This window comes from Rhineura floridana, chromosome 19, assembly GCF_030035675.1.
Source record: "Rhineura floridana isolate rRhiFlo1 chromosome 19, rRhiFlo1.hap2, whole genome shotgun sequence".
Classification (NCBI taxonomy): domain Eukaryota; kingdom Metazoa; phylum Chordata; class Lepidosauria; order Squamata; family Rhineuridae; genus Rhineura; species Rhineura floridana.
Window position 1 is genome coordinate 18983925 of NC_084498.1, and position 21553 is coordinate 19005477.

Consider the following 21553-nt stretch of genomic DNA (forward strand, 5'->3'; position numbering starts at 1 on the left):
CCGCACTTGTAGTGCGAGTCGTTTCCAACTCTTAGGGTGACATCTTGCGACGTTTACTAGGCAGACTGTATATATGGGGTGGGATTGCCAGTTCCGTCCCCGGCCTTTCTTTACCCCCCAGCGTATGCCGGGTACTCATTTTACCGACCACGGATGGATGGAAAGCTGAGTGGACCTCGACCCCTTTTACCGGAGATTCAACTTCCTCCTCCGTTGGAATCGAACTCCGGCCATGAGCAGAGCTTCGGCTGCGTTACCGCCGCTTACCACTCTGCGCCACGGAGGCTTTTTAGGTAAAAACGAGATGCCAGTAGTCATATACTGATAAACGTACTGTGGGTGCCAGCACAAAATGGTTGGCATAGGCATCAAACAAGGTGCAGGTACTCCGTACTGGTGAGTACTGTCATACAAAAAAGGCTTCTAATGGTATATTATGGGACTAACTACTGGAATGGTTTGCTGGCTGCTTTTGCAGAAGGGAAAAAAAGCTTAGAATAAACCTTGAGTTCATGTGCTAGAGTTTGACTCTTCTTTTGTCTTCCAACGGCTGTATCTACCATAAATGAGCCCCCGAAGCCTTGCACTGGTGCGTTTTGCCAGTTTGCAGTAGGTGCTTGGATGCAATTCCGCTTGGAGTATTCCTTCTCCCATCCCCTGTCCCACTATCAATATTAATATCAATTTAATATTTCTGTTAAATTAAGGGGTTTTTAATACATAGAGGCTTTTGGGAGATAGCAAAAGTGGGGGCCGTGTATGGTGTGCACATCCGCACCACACATTTAAAACCCATGGCTTCCCGCAAAGAATCCTGGGAACTGTTGTTTGTCAAAGGTTCTGGGAGTGGTAGCTCTGTGAGGGGAAAACTACCGTTTCTAGGATTCTTTGGGGGAAACCATCTGCTTTAAATGTATGGTGTGAATGTGACCCTAAGGAATGTATCCAGTGTTTAGGCCTACTCAGAGCAAACCCACTGAAAATGATGAACATGACTAACTTTAGGTCCACTAATTTCAGTGGGCCTACTCTGAACAAAGTTTATGCAGCCCATAGTCATAGATTACTCTGTATGTCAGTAGATGGTTATTTCTCCGTTCAGGATCTGGGGGTGCTCTTTGTCTTTATTTTCTCTTAGCCTTTGACTTTATTTTCTCTTACAGGAACTTCTAATTCATAGTCGCCATTATGGCGCCCCCACCTCCGGATCCGCAGTACATTCTGCGGGGAACCAATGATGCGGTCAACACTCTGTGCTTTCATTGCACAGATCCAGAACCAGAGGCTCCCCTTCTTTTCTCTGGGTGAGTATGGAAGAGACAGTGCTTCTTTGGGGAAGGGGCGCAGCTGAGCCATACAGCACCTGCCTGGCATGCAGAAGGCCCCGATTTCAGTCCCTGGCATCTACAAGTGGGGCTGCTTAAAGCAGCCGACTTATCCTTTACGTTGGATTCCTGCATTGAGCTGGGGGACTCAATGGACTCAATTGCCTTATGCTCTACTATTCGGCAGAGCTTGGAAAAGTTACTTTTTTAAACTACAACTCCCATCAGCCCCAGCCAGCATGGCCACTGGATTGGGCTGATGGGAGTTGTAGTTCAAAAAAAGTAACTTTTCCAAGCTCTGCTATTCGGTGATCCTTTGGGAGAGACTCCCTGTCTGAAACCCTGGAGAACCACTGCCAGATGAAATAGACTGACAATTTCCACACTTCCCCCCCCTTGAAAACTGCTGAAGGTCTCAGCCGACCACTTAATGATTTTGCTGCCTGTTGTGGCGATATATAATGCACTCCGCCTAGAGGCTGTGCGATTTTTAATTGCCTTTTGACAAACTCTCAGTGGACCACCTGAATGAACCTCGCGGACCACCAGTGGGCCACAGTTGGGAACCCTTGGTGTAGACAATAGTGAGCTAGATGGACCAATGCTCTGACTCGGTGTAAGGTAGCTTCTTTTTTAGGAGAAGGGCCATAGCTCAGTGGTGGAGCATCTGCTTTGCATGCAGAAGGTCCCAGGTTCAATCCCCACCACTTCCAGATAGGTCTGGGAGAGACTCCCTGCCTGAAACCCTGCCAGTCAGTGCAGACAATACGGACCCAGATGGATTTGACTACGTATTGGACATAGTTGCAGATTCCCCACATCTGTGTGATCTAATTCAGAATATAATCTGCCCACAACCTCTGATTTCATTTAAACAAGTGTCTTAATTGTGCTTTTTTACATTTTTACAACTGGCTACAAAGCACCTTATATAAAATCAAAACAACACAAAAATACAATAAAACTGCACACACGTACACACACGCATGCACACACAATATCAAATATATAAGGTGGCAGCCAACAGTTTGGGCACGTGTGTCTGAGTGTGGTTCAAAAATTGTGAACGGGGACAGGAGCTTCTTTTCTCTACTGTTTCATGGCTCATATTTGCCCACTAACCTCCAGTGTTTATTCCCTTGGAGTAACAACCTTTCCTACACACCTTAAAGAGTCGCATGCATCAGCTAACGGGCTGTGTACACCAATGTCACTGGGCCTGACTTGCTCTGCCTCGAAAATAAGTATGCCGCGTCTAAATGTCCTGGAAATACAGAAAGCAATCCTGAGGGAGCAGGTTTGTTGGCGCAGTTCAACCTTTTGCCCTCCAAGATCCTAGATGGGAGATTTTCCTCAGTTTCCTTCAAGGATGTGCCCTGTCCTTGCAGCCACTTAGAGCTTGGTAACAGTGGCAGCATGATTATGCAACTCACTCCCTGGGGAGGCCTGTCCCACTCCATCCCTACTGGCATTTAAGAGCCGAGCAAAAGTGCTGCTCTTTCAAGGGGTTTTTTGGGACTTATCAGTTTTTCTCAGTTTCCTGCTGACAGTTTCTGTTGCTGGCCCTGCAGAGCTTCCACTAGGTTTGGCTGCCTATCGCATGTTACTATCGGTGGTTATTATGATATTATTTTTAATTTTGTGTCGTGGTTTACCACTGCATCTGCTGTTTGCGAGGACCAGACCTGCCTCGTGAAAGAGCGTCGTAGTTGAAATTGGGAATCTTTGGCAGAGATGGCGAACCTGCAGCCCTCCAGATGTAGGTGGACCATAATTCCTATCAACCCTGGCCATTGGCCATGCTGGCTGAGGCTGATGGAAGTTGGAGCCCAGCAACATTTGGAGAGCCACACGGTCCTCACTCTTGTTTTAGGACTATGGCTAGTCATCTTGAGAATTTTAAACCAAAAGATGGGGGTGTAAATATATTTGATAAACATTCCCTCCCAGGTTCTTTTGAAGACCAAAACGGTTGTGGAAGCATAAGCAAAGCGAGCGTATTCAGATATTTTTCATATGCAGAAGTTCTTCGGGGTGCAACTATTTAGGTTTCCCTGGCATGGAATTAAATTTTCAAGGAACATCCTGCCATTTAGTGACCCTTTTTCCAAAAAGGAAGTGATGAGCAAATAGACAAGGCGGTATTGATATAAAAAAGTCTGTGCAGTATAGGAGATCTGCAGACAACTGCAAGATCAGTTAAGTTTGGAAGTACATCCAAATTGATCCAGCTGCTGAAGAAATTACCATTTGTCTCCTTCCACCCATCCCTCTTTTTTTGTGGTTGTTATTGTTAGATCTTCTAACGGGCTGGTCCACGTCTGGAATTTGAAAACACGTCGGGTGGAAAGAACACTGGATGGACACGGTGGAAAATCAGTGCTCTGGGTGAAAACGTTACGTAACAGAGGAAATGCACTTCTTAGGTGAGTGACGCAATTAACAAAGAACATCGTTAGAATTTTGCTAAGTGAACCATGTATCAGTAAAAGAGCATCAAACTGAAAGGCTGGAGGCAGGTAGCAAATGTTTGTCCGCCCAAGGGCTGCATTCCCTTCTGGGCAATCTGTTTTGGGGAAAACGTTTAGTGGTGGGTGGGGCCACGGGTCAATGTGGGCGGAGCAATGAATGTAAAATTTTACCCTTCCACAGTACACTAGTCTCTGCAGCATCTGGAGGACCTCAGGTTCCCCTCCTCTGGTTTTCACTGACTGGCAGCAGCTCTCCAGGATCTGAGACAGGAGTCTTTCCCAGCTGGAGATGCCAGGATTTAACCTGGGACTTTCCGCGTGCAAAGCATGTGCTCTGTCACTGAGCTGTGGCCCCTGTTTGCTATTTGACAGTCAAAACTTGTGTTTGTGCAATAGTTTTCACGTTAGGAGAGGAGGAACAATCAAACAGCTCCTTGCTATTTTTGCACTGAGGGCAAATGACCATTGCCTTTCTTCTGCAGGCTAAAGGGCAGAAAATACACCAATGCAATGGGTCTTTTTCTGCACAAATTCTCAAGTGCTGTTTTATAAGGTGTTACGGGCTAAAATATTTCATCCTCATGATCCAGAGCCTCATGAATGCTGTAAGGCAGCCTCAGACCTCCTCTGTGTGTAGGCTTCCTCATCCACTCCAGCAGAGAAGCTGAGCGCGTGGGCTTGTGCACACAGATATGCTCCAGCCATTGACATCAACTGCGGAAATCTACATGAGCCAAAAGTGCCCACAACCAGCGGGACAACATATTGTTGAGTTACTTTTTCCCCCCTGCAAATTTGATTCAGTTCAGCTTGGACTTCATCGGGAAACTGGTTTCCTTTCCCACTACAGACATCGAAACAGCTAGAAAGCTAGTGTTATCACAGTGGGTGATGTTGTGTAAGGGTCACTCTTGCTTTTTCACAGATGAGGTTGCCCTGTTCTAACCTTTGGACTCTGCTAAGCAGAAGGGAGAGGAGCTGGGCCATAGCGCAATGGCACAACTCACGTGCATGCTGATCATCCCGGATTCAAACTTTGGCATCTCCAGCTTAAAGGGTCAGGGAGAAGATGATGGGAAATAGCTGCTGCCGGACAGTGTAGACCAGTGGTTTCCAAAGCTTTTTTCCCCCATGGACCACTTGAAAATTGCTGATGGTCTTGGCGGACCACTTCTAATGGCTTTGCTGCCTGTTGCAGGAACTGTAATGCTCTGTCTAGGCGGCGTGTGATTTTTAATTGTCTTTTTGGTTGCTTCTTTTATTTCTTATCTACTACTTTGTGGTATTACCATTTTCATTCTGTCGAATTTATACTGCAATAAAATTAAATATAAGGAATAAAAGAAACAATAAAATACATTTAAAAATCAGCACGAACGTTTATTGCGGACGTGCCACGGACCACATGAATGAAGCTCGCGGACCACCGGTGGTCTACGGACCACAGCTTGGGAACCTCTGGAGTAAACAATACTGGGCTAGGTGGACAATAGACTAACCTGGTAGAAGGCATAAGAACATCAGAAGAGCCCTGCTGGATCAGGTCAGTGGCCCATCTGATCCTGCATCCTGTTCACACAGTGGCCAACCAGATGCCTGTCGGAAGCCCAGATGCAGGACCTGCATGCGAGAGCACTGTCTCCTTCTGCGGCTTCCAGCAACTGGTATTCGGAAGCATACAGCCTCTGACTATGGAGGCAGAGCATACCCATCATTGCTAGTAGCCGCTGATAGCCTTCTCCTCCATGAATTTGTCTAATCCTCTTTTAAAGCCGTCGAGGTTGGTGGCCATCGCTGCCTCTTGTGGGAGCAAATTCCATACTGTAACTCTGCGCTGCGTGAAGAAGCCCTTCCTTTTGTCTGTCCTGAGGCTTCCAACGTTCAGCTTCATTGCACGTCTGTTATGAGAGAGAGATAAACTCTTCTGTATCTACTTTCTCCACACCGTGCATGACTTTATACACCTCTGTCACGTCGCCTCCTACATTCCAAGGCAATGTCACAGACATGCGGCTGCCCTTTGCATTTCAGGGCCTTTTGGCCATGTTTGGTTGTAGCCAACTCAGATTTACGCAGAGTGGACTCACTGAAATTAATGAACCTGAGTTGGGTGTATTCTTTAGCTTCAATGGGTCTACTCTGAGTAAGATTAGCATTGGCTGCGAGCTCTTTCTCTACATGTACATACACACAGTCGTGCTTTCCTGCAGCTGAATGAATGGGATGTAGACCACCACAAATCTGTTAGGTGCCGCAAGATTCTTTGTTGTTTTGACGGATGAGATGGTCTGCCTTCCGCTGGAGCGGATTGCCAAAGCCTCGGTACAATTTGGAGATGTTTTGACACGTTTATCAAGAGAAGACATCTTCGGTAGCAGACCTTATTAGCGTTTATATTTGTTGCCGTTTGCATAACCACAATTAACAACCCAGAATACTAAAATTAAATTTGAGTTGTTAACATAATTACATGGTTTTCATTTCACATGTACTCGTTGCATCTGTGCAGAAATCTTTCAGGGCTACCGTTACCTCTGTGCAGAGTTCCTGAACTTTCTTTCTCCATCAGATCATGTCATGTTACCATTTTTTTCCTCTCCAGAGATGCAAAACATAATTTTGTACGTGTGAGAGAATGTGAGTGTGTGTGTAAGTGAAACAAGAACATTTATTGCTGAAATGGGAACACAAGAAGCAGTATACTAGAGACCCTGGGTTGTATCCAACTCAGAGTAGACCCATTGAAATGAATGGCCATGATGAACTTAGGGCCATGAATTTCAGTGGGTCTACTCTGAGTAAGTCTTAGCTGGCTACAACCCTCTATGTACATTTTATTTTATTTAAAACATTAATATACCGCTTCATCATTTGCATTTCAAAGGGGTGTACGTAAAAACAAAATAAATGTACCATAAAGAGTAGAACAGTAAAATCATCATAAAACCAAATGTTACCTTAAAATGCTTGCTGGAACAAGAAAGCTTGAGTTATACACATAACTAAGTTCAACAAGGAGGGTGCTGGTCTAATCTCAGGTGGGAGGGAGTTTCACAGGCTAGGACCCACGACGCCAAATGCACAGCTTCTAGTCATTTCAAGCCATGCATCTGAGTTGGGGGACCACCAACAGAGACTTCTCTGAAGATTTCAGTGATCAGGCCGGGATGTGAGGGATCAGGCTCAGTAACATATGGTGTAAGTCATTTTATTTTGTAAAAAAAACCCAACCCATTTTGGCCTGCATATATACTAGGATGATGATGATGATCTTGCCCTTCCTCCCAGAAGGAGCTCAAGGCAGCAAACAAAAACACTTAAAATATCTTTTTTTAAAAAAAAAACACCTAAAAACAATTTCTGACACAGATGCAGAATGGGATAATCTTGTGATATGTCACTCTTCTTTGATTGGTTCCTCTTGGATGCTCTTCGTTATCATCTGGCAACACATGGGCAGCCAGTGCAAGCGTTTAAGCACCGGAGTTACGTGCTGGTGGTATATCTAGGACAGGACCCTAGCTCAGTGGAGGAGCGGGTGCTTTGCATGCAGAAGGTCCCACGTTCAATCCCCAATGGCATCTCCAGTTAAAAGAATCGCTGCTTGAGACTCTGGAGAGCTGCTGCTGGTCTGTGTAAACCAGGGGTAGCCACATGAAACCATCCCATTATTATTGGAGTACTGCCCTCCGTGGCGCAGAGTGGTAAGCGGCGGTAACGCAGCCGAAAGCTCTGCTCACAGCTGGAGTTCGATTCCAATGGAAGGAGGAAGTCAAATCTCTGGTAAAAGGGGTCGAGGTCCACTCAGCCTTCCATCCATCCGTGGTCGGTAAAATGAGTACCCGGCATATGCTGGGGGGTAAAGAAAGGCCAGGGAAGGAACTGGCAATCCCACCCCATATATACGGTCTGCCTAGTAAACGTCGCAAGATGTCACCCTAAGAGTCAGAAACGACTCGCACTACAAGTGTGGGGACACCTTTACCTTTACCTTTTGCCCTCCTATGGGGGCCACAGCTCAGTGGTAGAACATCTTCACATGCAGAAGGTGCATGGTCCCCAGCAACTTCAGATAGGGCTAGGAGTAGGCGGCTGTCTGAAATCCCATAGAGCCACTGCCAGTCAGTGCAGACCATGCTGAGCTAGATGGGCAAATGGTCTGACTCAGTAGAAGGTGGCTTCTTGTGTTCCTGACCATTGGCTATAGCGGCTGGGGCTGATAGGGAGTTGGAGTTCAACAACGTCTTGAGTGCACCTTGTTGGCTACCTTAGGTGTATCTCTGGAATGAGTAGATTTCAAGTTTCTGGGATCTACTTTGTGCTTTTCCTAGAAGCCCATGGACCGCCGACTGGAGCGGAGTACAAAACAGTGGCTTAGAAAGGGGTGGAGTCTGGGGAATTGGGTCAGTCTCTGCCCCTAATTGGGGTTGACTGAAGAAGCAATTTGTTCAGGGTTGCAAGGGGGACGTCATCTGTGCTGATGGACTTCTGAGCCCATCTTGTTGTTGTCATATGCCTTCAAGTCGATTACAACTTATGGCGACCCTAGGAATCTTTTTTGGATGTATTCATAGGGTTTTCACTGTAAGAGGTATTCAGAGGTGGTTGACCATTGCCTTCTTCTAAGCCTACGGCACCCGGTATTCCCAGGCGGTCTCCCATCCAAGTACTAACCAGGCCTGCTTAGCTTCCGAGATCGGGCGTGTTCAGGGTAGTATGGCTGTAGGTTCCAACAACCCTTAGAGGGCCACAAATTCACCACCACTGCTGTTGGCAATGCAGTTCATGAAGCAGAAGCAAGGATGTTTGACTTCTTCTATATTTGAAGGGCTTCCATAGGAGTTTAGATATCTGAAGGGTGCTATCATGTCCCCCGCCCCCAGTCTCCTCATCTCCAAGCTGAACACACTCAACTCCTTCAACCTTTCCTTTAACGTTAGACTAGGTGGGCCAATGGTCCGATTCTGGAGAAGACTTTTTGTGGCTTCTGAGCCAGGAGCCAGGAACGTGCAACACACAATATAACCTTCCTATTCTCCCAGGCATTTTAATTCATTTGTATGTATTTTAATGTTTTAATTACCTTAATATTAGGTAGTGCTATTATGTATTTTGTATTTTATATCTTCCGATTTTTGTTGATTATTGTTATTATTGTATGTTGTACACCGCCCAGGGAGCCATTGGCTAAGGGCGGTTTATAAATGAAATTAAATAAAATAAATAAATTAAATAATGAGCATCCCACGTTATGAATTTGACAAGGGGTCTTTTTTAAACTAACTAATTTTGAGATCCATTTTATATACAAATTAGGGACCTTAGACAAGCTTTCCCTACTTTCACCAGCCTGGAAGCTCACAGTTCAGACTGGCTAATGAGAAGGCTGGATCTATGGGAGTGTTGCTTACGGAGGTATATGGTGACATGGAGCTCTATTGGGGATCCACAGCTGGAAGGTGCCCAGAACTGGGGAATTCTACCATATGACGAATCCTGTTTTAATTTTAAAAGCCAGGGCCGTGACCAAAATGTCTGCCAGTGGGACTTAGCTGAAGGAGGGAGCGTTGTCACGGACTCTGTTTTCACGGCGAATGTTGGGTTCTGCAAGTGTTCGCTTTTGGAGGTGGCAGAGAGGCGGTCGCTACTGGCCATGCCGTGGAAAGGCTTAGAAGAGGTACGTTAACTTATTTTATTTCATTTTATTTATAGGATCTCTTAACCGCCTTTCAACACAGGGCTCTGGGGCAGGTTACAACAATGTAGTACTACCGTATTAACATAAGTGAGAAGCAATTTGGATCCTAATTATATATATCGATCAATCAACTGTCAAAGGGCCAGGCATAGGTAAAGACATAGGTCTTCAGCAGTCGACGCAAATTATGCAGTGAAGGCACCAGACACACCTCTGTGGGGAGGGACTTCCACAGCTTAGAGGCTGCCACAGAGCATCCATCTCCCAGGCTGTGCCCCTCTCCCAACTTCCGAGGGCAGCGGAACTAGCAAGAGGGCCCCTCTGCCCATAACACACGAGGGGCTCTGTAGGGAAGGAGGCAGGCTTTCACGTATTTTCTGGTGCAGGAGCAATATTTGGCATGCTCTGGTTTTTAATAAATTGGATGATCCAAAATGTGGAAATGATTGTTATCTACGTAAAGTAACTTTTCTCAGAAAGAGATACAAGGAATGCTTTGTGTCGGCTAATTAGATCAGCTGAGAACATGATGGTGCTCTTATGCTGCTAATGCAGTTTTCCTAGCCCGGTTGCAGTTGTCATCTGAATATCTGCAGCTGATGACCTTCTTTATGTATCCCAGGGTGGGGTCATCTGGGGTGAAGATCCTGATTTGGAGAGGGGCTTTGGCAACAAATTCTCCAGGATCTCGGGCAGAGAAGGGTCCTACTACCCCTTCTAAGTGGAGATGCCAAGGACTGAACCTGCCACTTTCCACATACAAAGCAGATTACTCTACTCTTTGAACTACTGTCCCTTCCCACGGATGTTGGGCATTGCTGATTGCAGTCATGGACTTGCTGTCTTGCCAAATAAAAAAAAATGTCCAAGTCAGAAATTCCATATAATCCATGCGGAAGCACCTAATAGATAGATAGATAGATAGATAGATAGATAGATAGATAGATAGATAGATAGATAGATAGATAGATAGATAGATAGATAGATAGATAGATAGATAGATAGATAGATAGATAGATAGATAGATAGATAGATAGATAGATAGATAGATAGATAGATAGATAGATAGATAGATCCTCAAACAACACTATATATATATAGTTGCAAAGCATTTTAACATCAAGGGTCACAGCCTGTTGGACTTTTCCATAACGGCAATAGAGATGCCAGCAGATCCAGCAGCACTGACCAAAAAGGAGAACTTTTGGATTTACTCTGGACACATTGGCACCACATGGCCTGAACCTGGAGGACAGTACAGACATTACTTAGCTCCTGCAAGTGAAGCCCCTCTGAGCATTCCATCCTCAAAGCTCTATAACTGCCACCTTGGTAACATCATTTGTATATTAGCAGCTGATGAAGGCGGAAGCCGAAACGTTTTGGTAATACAATAAAAACCTCTGTTTGGTTAATCACAATTACGTTTATATATATTTTAGGTGATTAACGGAATCCTTATAGGGATCCAGAGCAAGCTTGAGTGGGGTTCTGTTTGTTGCTTTCAAAACTGTCTTATATATATATATATATATATATATATATATGATCCTCAAACAGCACTATGAGCCAAAGTACTTTTGAGGCTTATGATTAACATGAAGACTTAATATGTGTCTCTGCTTGGCTGGGACTCAAAAAGGGTAATTTTGTCTTGAAGCAGGTTCAGTCTATGAATAATAAGATCTGAACAGGCATTTATTTGTTCGTGATTGCATTTAAATCACCAATTATGAGTTACATGCGCTGCTCCTGCCAATTTGCCAGAAACATGTTAAAAAGCATTATAAATGTGCAAAAGTAAAAGGGTGTGTTTTCTCGTGCCCCTCCCCTCCCCGTAGCCACCCAGGAACACTGTTAACCTCAGGCAAAGACAAACTGTTTCTCCTAGTAAGCAAAATAAAAATAAAACACCCTCCCATATCAACACAAAGCGTCCTCTAGTTTAAGTCACAGTTGTCAAAATTCGCAAGATCCAGGATTTGTTTCTGAGGCCGGGTGACAGCATTTGCAGGCTCCTTTGCTGGGTCTGTCAGTCTAGCCAGCTGACCCTTTTGCCCCTTGCTGACTTCTGATCTCTGAGAGCAGCAGCCAAAAATGGCTGGGTGTTTCCTTCTCTTTTCCAAGCCTTGGTGCATGCAATGGAAATTAAGGTGCAGGAATATTGGCAATGCTGTCTACATCAGGGATGGTGAAAGTGGTGGGCCTCCGGATGTGGTTGAACTCATAGTCCCAGGGTATGGTCTGAAGGCACATGAGGCCCCCACCTTTCTGAAGCTAAGCAGGGCTGGGTCCGGTCAGTGCCTGGATGGGAGACCACCTGGGAACCACATGTGTGCCGCTTTGATAAAATAATAAATAATAATTCCCTTCAGCCTCTAAATACCCTGGCCAATGGTCAGGCATGATGGGAGCTGGAGCCCAGCCATATTTGGAAGATTCCCCATCCATGGTCTAGTTCAGTGGTTCTTAACCTTTTTTGGGTCATGGACCCCTTTGAGAATCTGATGAAAGCTATGGACCCCCTCCTCAGAAAAATGCACATAAACACCTACATGCAAAACCTTGCATGCAATTTATTTTATTGCATTGGAAATTGTTGATTTTTTTTTTTTTGGCACCCAGTTTTCACAGATCCTCTGAAGCCTACCCATGGACCTCCTAGAGGTCCATGGACCACAGGCTAAGAACCCTGGTGTAGAGTTTTCCATTTCCTTGCAAATTAATTTATTTATTCCTTCCTTCATGTATTTAAATACATACCCCACCCTTTAGCAGCTTCTCCACCCCCACAAGCAACATACTTAGAATCAGGGAGAGATTGTCACACATCCTTTGAATCCAGAAGACCCTTACGCAGACCCTGAAATCTCTGGTTAAAAGGATGATTGGAAAGGCACTCTTGTCTGAGACTTGGAGAATCATAGTAGACATGTCAGTTTACATGGACCAATCATGGCTCAGTGTACTACTGGTTTCTATGCTAGGAAGGGGCAAGAGTTCAGTGGTAGTGTAGAGAGCCAGTATGATATAGTGGTTAGTGTCGGAGTAGGACCTGGGAGACCAGGGTTCAAATCTCCACTCGGTCATGAAGCTCACTGCATGACCTTGGGCCAGTTGGTGACTCTCACCCTAACCTACCTCACAGGGTTGTTGCACGGGTTGAATGAGGAGGGGGAGACCCATATATGCCACCTTGAGCTCCTTGAAAAAGATGGGATATCAGTGCAATGAAAGAGATAAATAAAGAATAAATAGTGGCGGGGCACACACTTTGCATGCGGAAGCCAGCTGCCACGGCGACCATCAAGGATGATGGGAGTTGTCTGGAGAGCCACAGGTTTCCCTTACCCTTTGTGAGGGCAATGCTGAGCAATGCTGTATGGCAGCACCCTAGATTCCTAACTCGGAGGGAAACAAAGCCCTATGAGGAGAGAGGAGAGACTGAAAGAACTGGGCAAGTTTAGCCTTGAGGGGAGAAGACTGAGGGGAGGGATGATCTCACTCGTCAAGTACTTGAAAGGCTGTCACACGGAGGAGGGCCAGGATCTTTTCTCGAGCATCCCAGAGTGCAGGACACAGAATAATGGGCTCAATTTGGGCCGCCCTGGGCTCCTGCTGGGAGGAAGGGCGGGATATAAAGCAAATAATAAATAAATAATAAAATTAATTAGACAGGAAAAACCTCCTAACTGTTAGAGCAGTACGAAAGAGGAACGAATGATCTAGAGAGGTGGTGGGCTCTCCAGCCCTGGAGGTGTTCAAGAGGCAGCTGGACAAACTGCCCACAAACCAGAATATGTGCAGTTAAACCAGCTTGGCCTCATTTCATTCCCCCCCCCCCGACCATTGCCGGGATAAAGCTGGTTTTCGGTATGAAAATGACGGTGAATTGTAATTGTAAGTGGTGTGTATCGAATGCAGTTGACTCCGTACAGCCCTGCCTGCCCATGGGGCTCCTGCTGTTGGCAGGAACCAATGAGCCAGGGGAGTCCACGGGGTTGCACATAGGAGGCTGCCATGCACTGAGGCAGAGCAGTGGTCCATCTCACTCAGTACTGCCTATACCAGGGAGAGTCGACATGCTGCTCTGCAGCGCTTGTGGGGCTACAACTCCCATCAGCCCCAGCCAGCTTGGCCAGTGGTCAAGGAGGAAGGGACCCATTGCTCTGCGACAATTACCAACCAGTCACAAATACCTCCTTCTTAGGGAAGGTGATGTAGAGGGTTGTGGCACAGCAGTTGCAAGTACTCTTGGATGGAACAGTTTATCTTGACCCATTCCAGTCTGGGTTCAGGCCTGGTTATGGGGCTGAATCGGCCTTGGTCGCCCTGATGGATGACCTTTATTGGGAGAAGGATGGGGGAGTGTGACCTTGTTACTCTTACTTGATCTCTCAGCAGCTTTTGATACCATTCACCATGGTATCCTTCTGGGCTGACTTGGTGAGCTGGGTATTGGAGGCACTGTTTTACAGTGGTTCCAATCCTACCTTCAAGGTCATTTTCAGAGAATAGCATTGGGTGATTGTCTTTCGGCTCCCTGACAGTTGTGCTGTGGGATGCCGCAGGGTGCCATCTGGTCCTCAATGCTTTTTAACATCTATATGAAGTCCGTGGGAGTGGTCATCAGGAGATTTGGGGTGAGGTGTCAGCAGTACACTGACGATACCCAGCTCTATTTCTCTGTAACATCTGAATTGGGAGAGGCCATGCAAGCAGTGGACCGCTGCTTGGACTCAGTGGTGGGCTGGATGAGGGCCAATAAACTGAGTCTGAATCCTAGCAAAACAGAGGCACTGTGGGTTGGTGGTTCCCGAGTTTGGATAATTGGTCAGTTGCCTGCTTTGGATGGGGTCATACTTCCTCTGAAAGAGCAGGTCTGTAGTCTGGGGTGCTCCTGGATCCATCTTTGTAGCTAGAGGCCCAGGTGACCTCAGTGGCTAGGAGCGCCTTTTACCAGCTTTGGCTGGTAAGACAGCTGCGGCCGTTTCTGGACTGGGATAGCCTGACCACTGTTGTCCGTGCACTGGTAACCTCCAAGTTGGATTACTGTAATATGCTCTATGTGGGGCTGCCGTTGAGGTTGGTCCAGAAGCTGCAGCTGGTACAAAATGCGGCGGCAAGACTGCTCACTGAGGCAGGGCATCACCAACCTGTCACTCTGCTGCTGAAAGAATTGCACTGGCTGCCCATTTGCTATCGGGCCAAGTTCAAGGTTCTAGTTTTGGTGTACAAAACCCTATAGACCTTGGGACCAGGATACTTGAAAGACCGTCTTATCGTTTATATACTGATCACTGTGCTCTGCCGGTGAGGGCCTCCTGCAGATACCATCTTATCAGGAGGTCTGTTCTGCACAACACAGGAAATGGACCTTTAGTATGGCAGCACCTACCCTGTGGAATTCCCTCCCCTTAAATATTAGACAGGCACCATCTCTGTTATCTTTTCGGCACCTATTGAAGACCTTCCTCTTTCAACAAGCCTTTTAAGTTGAGCCCTTATCCCAGTCTGCGTCTGTGTTGGAATTGCTTTTTAAGATGTTTTTAAACCTTTTTTAAAAAATGTTTTTAATCTTTTTTTCTTAAGATGTCTTGAAAGCTTTTTTAAAAAACTGTTTTTAAAGATGTTTTGTTCTAATGTACTTTAAAGTCTGTTTTTATGATGTTTTAAAGTGTTTTTAGTGCTTTTGTGGGCCGCCCTGGGCTCCTGCTGGGAGGAAGGACAGGATACAAATCAAGTAATAAATAAATAAAATAAAAATAAATAAATTTGTAGTCCAGAAACATCTAGAGCTGGCTACCCTTGGTCTACACGTGAATGGACATCGGTACTCCGGGATGTCAAGACAGGGCCTTTCCTCAGCACTCCTTGGAGATGCCAGGACTGAATCTGAGACCTTCTGCGTGCAGCGCATATCCGTTGCTGGACTGCAGCAGAGGCACAATCCTGTGTCCACTCATTTGGGAGTAAGCTTCCCTCAACGCAGTGGACATTTCTTCTGCATGCGTATACATGGGATCAGGCAGCTCTGCTCTTCATGCAGACGTAGCAATTACTGCAAAAGGCAAAACAGGTGTGAAATGGAAGGTGTACAAAATTGTACAGACCTAAATTAAGAGGGAGAGGGAGCGTTTTAAAAAATGAAGCTTGGGCATCTTTCTCCGAGGTCCAGATCAGTGTCACGCTTCCGTTTCCTCTATTTACCCTCGTCGACAGCCAATAATCTTCTGAAAGCTCTTGAAAGAGGGCCGCAGCTCAGTATCTGCTTTGAATGCAGAAGGTCTCAGGTTCATTCTCCAATTGCATCTCCAGACAGGGCTGGGAATGTTCTTTGCTTGAAATCCTGGAATGTTGCTGTCCTCAGTGCAGATAACACTGAGCTAGATGGACACAATAGTCCGACTCGATGCAAGGCAGTGTCCTCTGTTCCTATGCCTTCGCAATTGCGCCTTCCGAGGTTTCCCCTGGGTTGATTTACCTTCTTCCGCCACCACCCCACAGCCCGAAACAACAGAAGAGCTTCCCCCAGCTTTTTGCAAATCACCTTGGAAATCTCATGTTTGTACCTGGCGTCAGGCCAACTCAACTTGTTTTCTCGATGTCAGGTTCAGGTTCTGGAGTTGCCGTCCAAGACGTCAGTCTGTACCTTGAAGCCAGAGGCCGGTGCCAAATTGGGCATGCCTATGTGTCTGAAGATGTGGCAGGTAAGCCAACGGGAGCTTGCTAATTACGAAACGCTTCCCCTTGCCGTGATTCATTGTATGTACGGAGCGCATGAATCATTCTTCACACCGAGATTTTTGTTAATTTTTTTGAATTGTTTGTCAAAAGCAATCAAGTAATTATGCTATTAAGGGTGGGAAGGGTAACCGCTGGAGCTTTCCCCTATCTTGCCAGACAGTGCAGGATGTTTTGCAAATCCTCCTTGCAAAGTTTAGTGCGAATAGGTTTTTGTACACAGCGGTATCCAGTCAGAAGAAAGTGATGGTGGAAGTTGGTTTTGGCTAGGCGTTTGGCAGCCTGGGATTAAATCAGTTGAAGTGTCATTGAAATGACTGTATTTCCATGTACTCTTGTTTTTTTTTTTTTTTTTTTAAAGCAAATGTTCACCATTGCACAACACAGCAGATTTCCTGATGGGAAAATTAAGGGAAGACGGTAGCTTGTGTATGCAAATGCAACCCTTCCCAGCTGGCTGTGAAAGCGTGCGACTTGCCATGAGACCAGTGGATACCTGTCAGATTATAAAACATTCTCCTTTAAAGGAGGGGAAAACATTCCATTTGGCCTCAAGCCAGAAAGGAATCATAGAGTTGGAAGGGGCCTATAAGGCCATCGAGTCGAACCCCGACAGGGGGGTCGTCCAGCTGCCTCTTGAATGCCTCCAGTGTGGGAGAGCCTGCCACTTCCCTAGGTCATTGGTTCCATTGTCGTACTACTCTAACAGTTAGGAAGTTTTTCCTGATGTTCAACCGAAATCTGACTTCCTATAACTTGAGCCCATTGTTCCGTGTCCTGCACTCTGGGGTGATCGAGAAGAGATCCCGGCCCTCCTCTGTGCGACAACCTTTCAAGTACTTGAAGAGTGCTATTGTATCTCCCCTCAGTCTTCACTTCTCAAGAATGAACGTACCCAGTTCTTTCAGTCTCTCCTCATAGGGCTCGGTTTCCAGTCCCCTGATCATCCTTGTTGCCCTCCTCTGAACCTGTTCCAGGTTGTCTGCATCCTCCTTAAGAGTGTGGTGTCCAGAACTGGATGCAGTACTCAAGATGAGGCTTTACCTTACCTTGAGGAGGCTGGACTTAATCCAATTAAATTTACATTAATTTCAGTGAGTGTGGGTGGGCCCCCGTCATACGTAATTATGAATTACCGTAAACTGTCTGGGAGGGAGACAAAAAGGGGTAAATGAACCCTTGCTTCTCCAGTGATTTTCCACGCAGGCATTTTTGACACAGCAACATTGCAGCAGCCTGCAAAAATTTGTTATGCTTTCACTTTTGTTCCATCTTCACACAGCCAATTCCTTATCAAGTTGCCAGGGATACACATTCTTTTTGCTGGCAACAGTGAAACGGCGCACAAAGGTTCCAAGCAGCTTCACCCAGGATTAACACAAACTGAGCAAATGTATCATCCCTCTTGGTTCATCGTGGCTGCTCTACCCTGTGCATCAACTCATTGTAATGCCATCATTGGCTGAGGGTATGGGCCTAACCAGGGCCAGGCTAACACCTTGGCCATGGATAAACTGCTGTTTGGGTCTTTCTTTCTGTTGTTTGCAAGATAAGAGCACTTAATTTTCAAAATGTACGCCTCGCATTCTCCTAAAAAAATAAAAATGGCACCCAAGGTGCTGTACCATTCATCAACCGTTACAAGAACGCTACAGTAACACAAAACAGCATGCTAAATAACAGTCATAAAATCTAGAATGGCATGGTCCGGTAAAACCATAGCGTCCTAGCGGTAGACTTCAGTAAAACAGGCCAGGGAATGCCTTCCGAAACAAACAAAATAGTATGCCTCTGAATTTCCATCACCAGGGAACAGAGGGAAAGGACTGTTGCCCTCATGTCCTGTTTGTGGGGTTGCCATAGGCATCTGGTTGGCCTCTGTGGAATACAGGATTCTGGACTAAGGCCTTTGGTCTGATCAAGGACTCCCTCTCCCCATATGTACCAGCCTGTACCTAGCCATCTTCATCAGATGCCCGCCTCCATGTGCCCCATCCGAGGGAGGTGCAGTGGGTGGTCACATGGGAACGGGCCTTTTCAGTGATGGCCCCCTGTCTGTGGAATGCTCCCCCCCGGGACACAAGCCTTGTCAGTCTTTAGGTGCCAGGCTAAGACACTTTTGTTTGCTTAGGCCTTTGGCAATTAAGTTGCCTCCTACAGTTGCGCTTACCTTTTAGTGGAGTGGGCAGGACTTGTCCTTATTAATATGCTGTTGGATGCGCATTTTATGCATTTTGTATTCTTTGTTGTTTCAAATATTTCTGCTTTCATGTGTTGTATTTCATCGAGTCAAGTCGCTGTGAGACTTTTTCTTTTGTACAAAGCCACTGACAAATGCAATAAATAATAATAATCCAACAGGGATCTTCTTACATTTTTAAAAATCTTTCCCTCATAACGCAGGTGACGGCAGTGTAACGGAGAGGGGTTGCCAAGGAGGCTTTCACAGTGAGGACTCCTGCAAAGCTATTTCCTTTTTTTTTTTTAACCAAGGAAAATTCTTACCAGCAAGACCAACAGTTCCAATTAGTCCAACAATTCCTAAAACATGTGCTATTAAACATGAATGCAGTATTGATCTAATGGGGAAAAGTGCATGATTGTCTCGAGCATTTAAGAAATAATTCTTGAAAAGCTACCTCCAATGAATTAATTTATATACATATTTGGCAACAGATCAGTTTCGAAAGGGGGTGGTAGGACAGTGCATTCCCCTCCTGAAATAAGATATCTGTGTGTACTGTCGGAAGGTGTTTGGGTCTTTTTTCATTTCTTTTTGCTGGGTTTTCTCCTTTTAAAGCCATAAGTGGCGTTAACAGGAGTTTGTTTTTTACTTTGATTAGGGCTGCTGAGCTTTCACTCAGAGGGCAAGTCTTCCGATTTTACCGAGGGGCCATTAGTCAACTCGCCAGCGCAATGATGAATATTTTCCTTAAGTGTGACACGTCATCCAGTAACGTTCCTTTCTTTGAGTTATTTCAGAGGCTTAAATAAATTGGGTGACTGGCCAGGGTGCCATGCCCTTCGACCTGTGACAACATTAATCAAAATATCTCTCAATTGGTTACAGCAGGACTCAGACCTGTTAACTCTTTGGATGCTAGTTCAGAAGTTTTTTATAGGGGGGGGGAGGAGAGAAAATAGACTTCTGTGGTTTTTGGAGTAATCCTTCATGGGCAACGCTTCGCTCCAGCTTTTCTTTCTTTCTTTTTAAATAAACTTCCACATTTATGCAAAGTCGTATATAAAAATATTCATGGAATTCATTTTAGGCAGGCCCCTTTGTTGTACTGTTTTTGATGCCAGCTGAAAGCTTTTTTAGTTTAGGCAAGCCTGCCCGGACATGTCATTTGATGAATTATGCATTTAAAAAAAAAAACCTGTTGATTTTATCTATATTTTGATGATTTATTATGTCTGCTTGTATTAAGTATTTATTTATTTATTTTGTTTATCAGACCCTCTTATACAATTTTTAAAAAGTCTCAAAACGACTTGACAAAATGAAATACAGGATATAAAAACAATGAAAACCAGAAAAAGTTAAAATAATAACAATACAAAATCCATAGAGGGCTCACCCAGCAAGATATTAACAAGGACCCATTAAAAGATGATCCCCAATGTTAGAGGCAATATTAGCTGAAGGCATGGGTGAATCGAAAGGTCTTAGCCCAGCATATAAAGACTGACAAAGTGTGTGTCCCTGGGGAGAGCTTTCCACAGACGGGGGGTTACCACCAAAAAGGCCTGTTCTCATGTGGCCACCCTCCACACCTCTCTCAGGTGGTCCTTGAAGTGCTGAGGTCCTGAGCCATATAGGGCTTTAAAGGTCAAAACCATCACTTTGAACTGAGCCCAGAAACTAATAGGTAGCCAGTGAGGTTGGACCAGGATTGGTATAATACGTTCAGACAAGCAGTCCCTGTGTCCAAATAGAGATCAATTGATGCTTATAAGCAGTAGTGTAAATTCAGAAGTGCAGGGTCCCTTCATAATAGTCACAGCCACACCCCCTCATAGCCACACCCCTTCTAAGATTATAGAATAATCTGGCCAGGCTTGAATACTGTGTTCTGCTTCTCTGTCACTGTCACCGTTTGACTGGCCTTTCTCACTGTCAGAGATACTGTATCGCTTGAGTTACTAGATTCAGTGTCTACACATTTGTCTCCTGCTGCAGGATGGAATTAGCTGTGAATCAGTGAAAAATAATTGCGGATTATTAAGGGGGTTACTTAGGGAACACAAATGTCATTGGCCGCAGTTGGGTGTGATGAAGTGTTGAGAAGATCATAGAATCATAGAGTTGGAAGGGGCCTGTAAGGCCATCAAGTCCAACCCCCTGCTCAAGGCGGAATCCAATTTAAAGCATCCCCAACAGGTGGCTGTCCAGCTGCCTCTTGAATGCCTCCAGTGTGGGAGAGCCCACCACCTCCCTAGGCCATTGGTTCCATTGTCGTACCATGTTTGACGTCCATTTTTGAAAAGAGGAGGGAGGTATTTGGCTCCATCCGTATGAGTAGCAACCAGACTGTTTTCGCAGGGACCAACCCAAGATTAAACTAAACCATCATATTATTATTTTCAGTAATCAGCATTATGAGGCTTCAATTAAATGTAGGAATAAATGCGTCAGTTGCCTTTTCTCTCTTTGAAAACCAGTGCCTGCACGTGTTAGGTTATGATGGTCATTTTGGATATTCAAGACCACTTTTTTTTTTTTAGTTCTCTGCACTGTGTGCATTTACTGAGCGGGTTTGGGTCTATTACCGGCAGGAGCTGTTCCAATGATCTGTTCTGTGTTTCCCATCAGTCCGACATCAGTTCACATCCTTCCCTTCTGGCTGGCTACGAGGATGGATCAGTGGTTCTGTGGAATTTGTCGATGGGGAAAATGCAGAGCCGACTTGCGTGTCACCAGGAGCCAATCATGGGCCTTGACTTTGACTCCGAGAAGGCCAAGGGGGCCTCCTCCTCGTCGGAGAAGGCGCTTTGCATCTGGCGCTACAATGAGCAGCAGAGCCTAGAGGTCAGTGGGATTGCCCTCTCTGTGCCGTTTGTTCTGTTTTCCCGCGAACAGTTTGATAGACTGAAAAAATATTTAGTCATGAAGCGGGCCTGTGGCCGATCCCCAGCTAATTAATCACAGGCCGGATACGATGCGAGGAAAGGTAGGCGAAGACGAGGATGCGTCTCAATCTTTCAGAAGTCCGTGGTTCTTCTGTGTTTGCTTTTCTGCACACACCACTAAGGTCTGCTGCAGGTACGGGGAAATCTTTTTCAACCCAAGGGCCTCATTCCCTTCTAGGCGA

At 45.6% G+C, this 21553-nt stretch overlaps 1 protein-coding gene across 4 annotated transcripts in view; it reads left to right on the plus strand.

Moving 5' to 3' along the window:
* The window catches only part of GNB1L (G protein subunit beta 1 like), a 71862-nt gene that overhangs the window by 41604 nt on the left and 8705 nt on the right, over nucleotides 1-21553 (plus strand). For 3 of the 4 annotated variants that reach the window (XM_061602545.1, XM_061602543.1, XM_061602546.1), the window contains 5 exons: nucleotides 1164-1304; nucleotides 3623-3751; nucleotides 9311-9473; nucleotides 16106-16204; nucleotides 21055-21270. In XM_061602545.1, coding sequence (XP_061458529.1) covers nucleotides 1189-1304; nucleotides 3623-3751; nucleotides 9311-9473; nucleotides 16106-16204; nucleotides 21055-21270 — 723 coding nt within the window. In that variant the 5' untranslated portion in view covers nucleotides 1164-1188. Of the gene's footprint in view, nucleotides 1-121; nucleotides 294-1163; nucleotides 1305-3622; nucleotides 3752-9310; nucleotides 9474-16105; nucleotides 16205-21054; nucleotides 21271-21553 lie in introns of all 4 variants that reach the window. The other variant, XM_061602544.1, reaches the window with a different exon arrangement.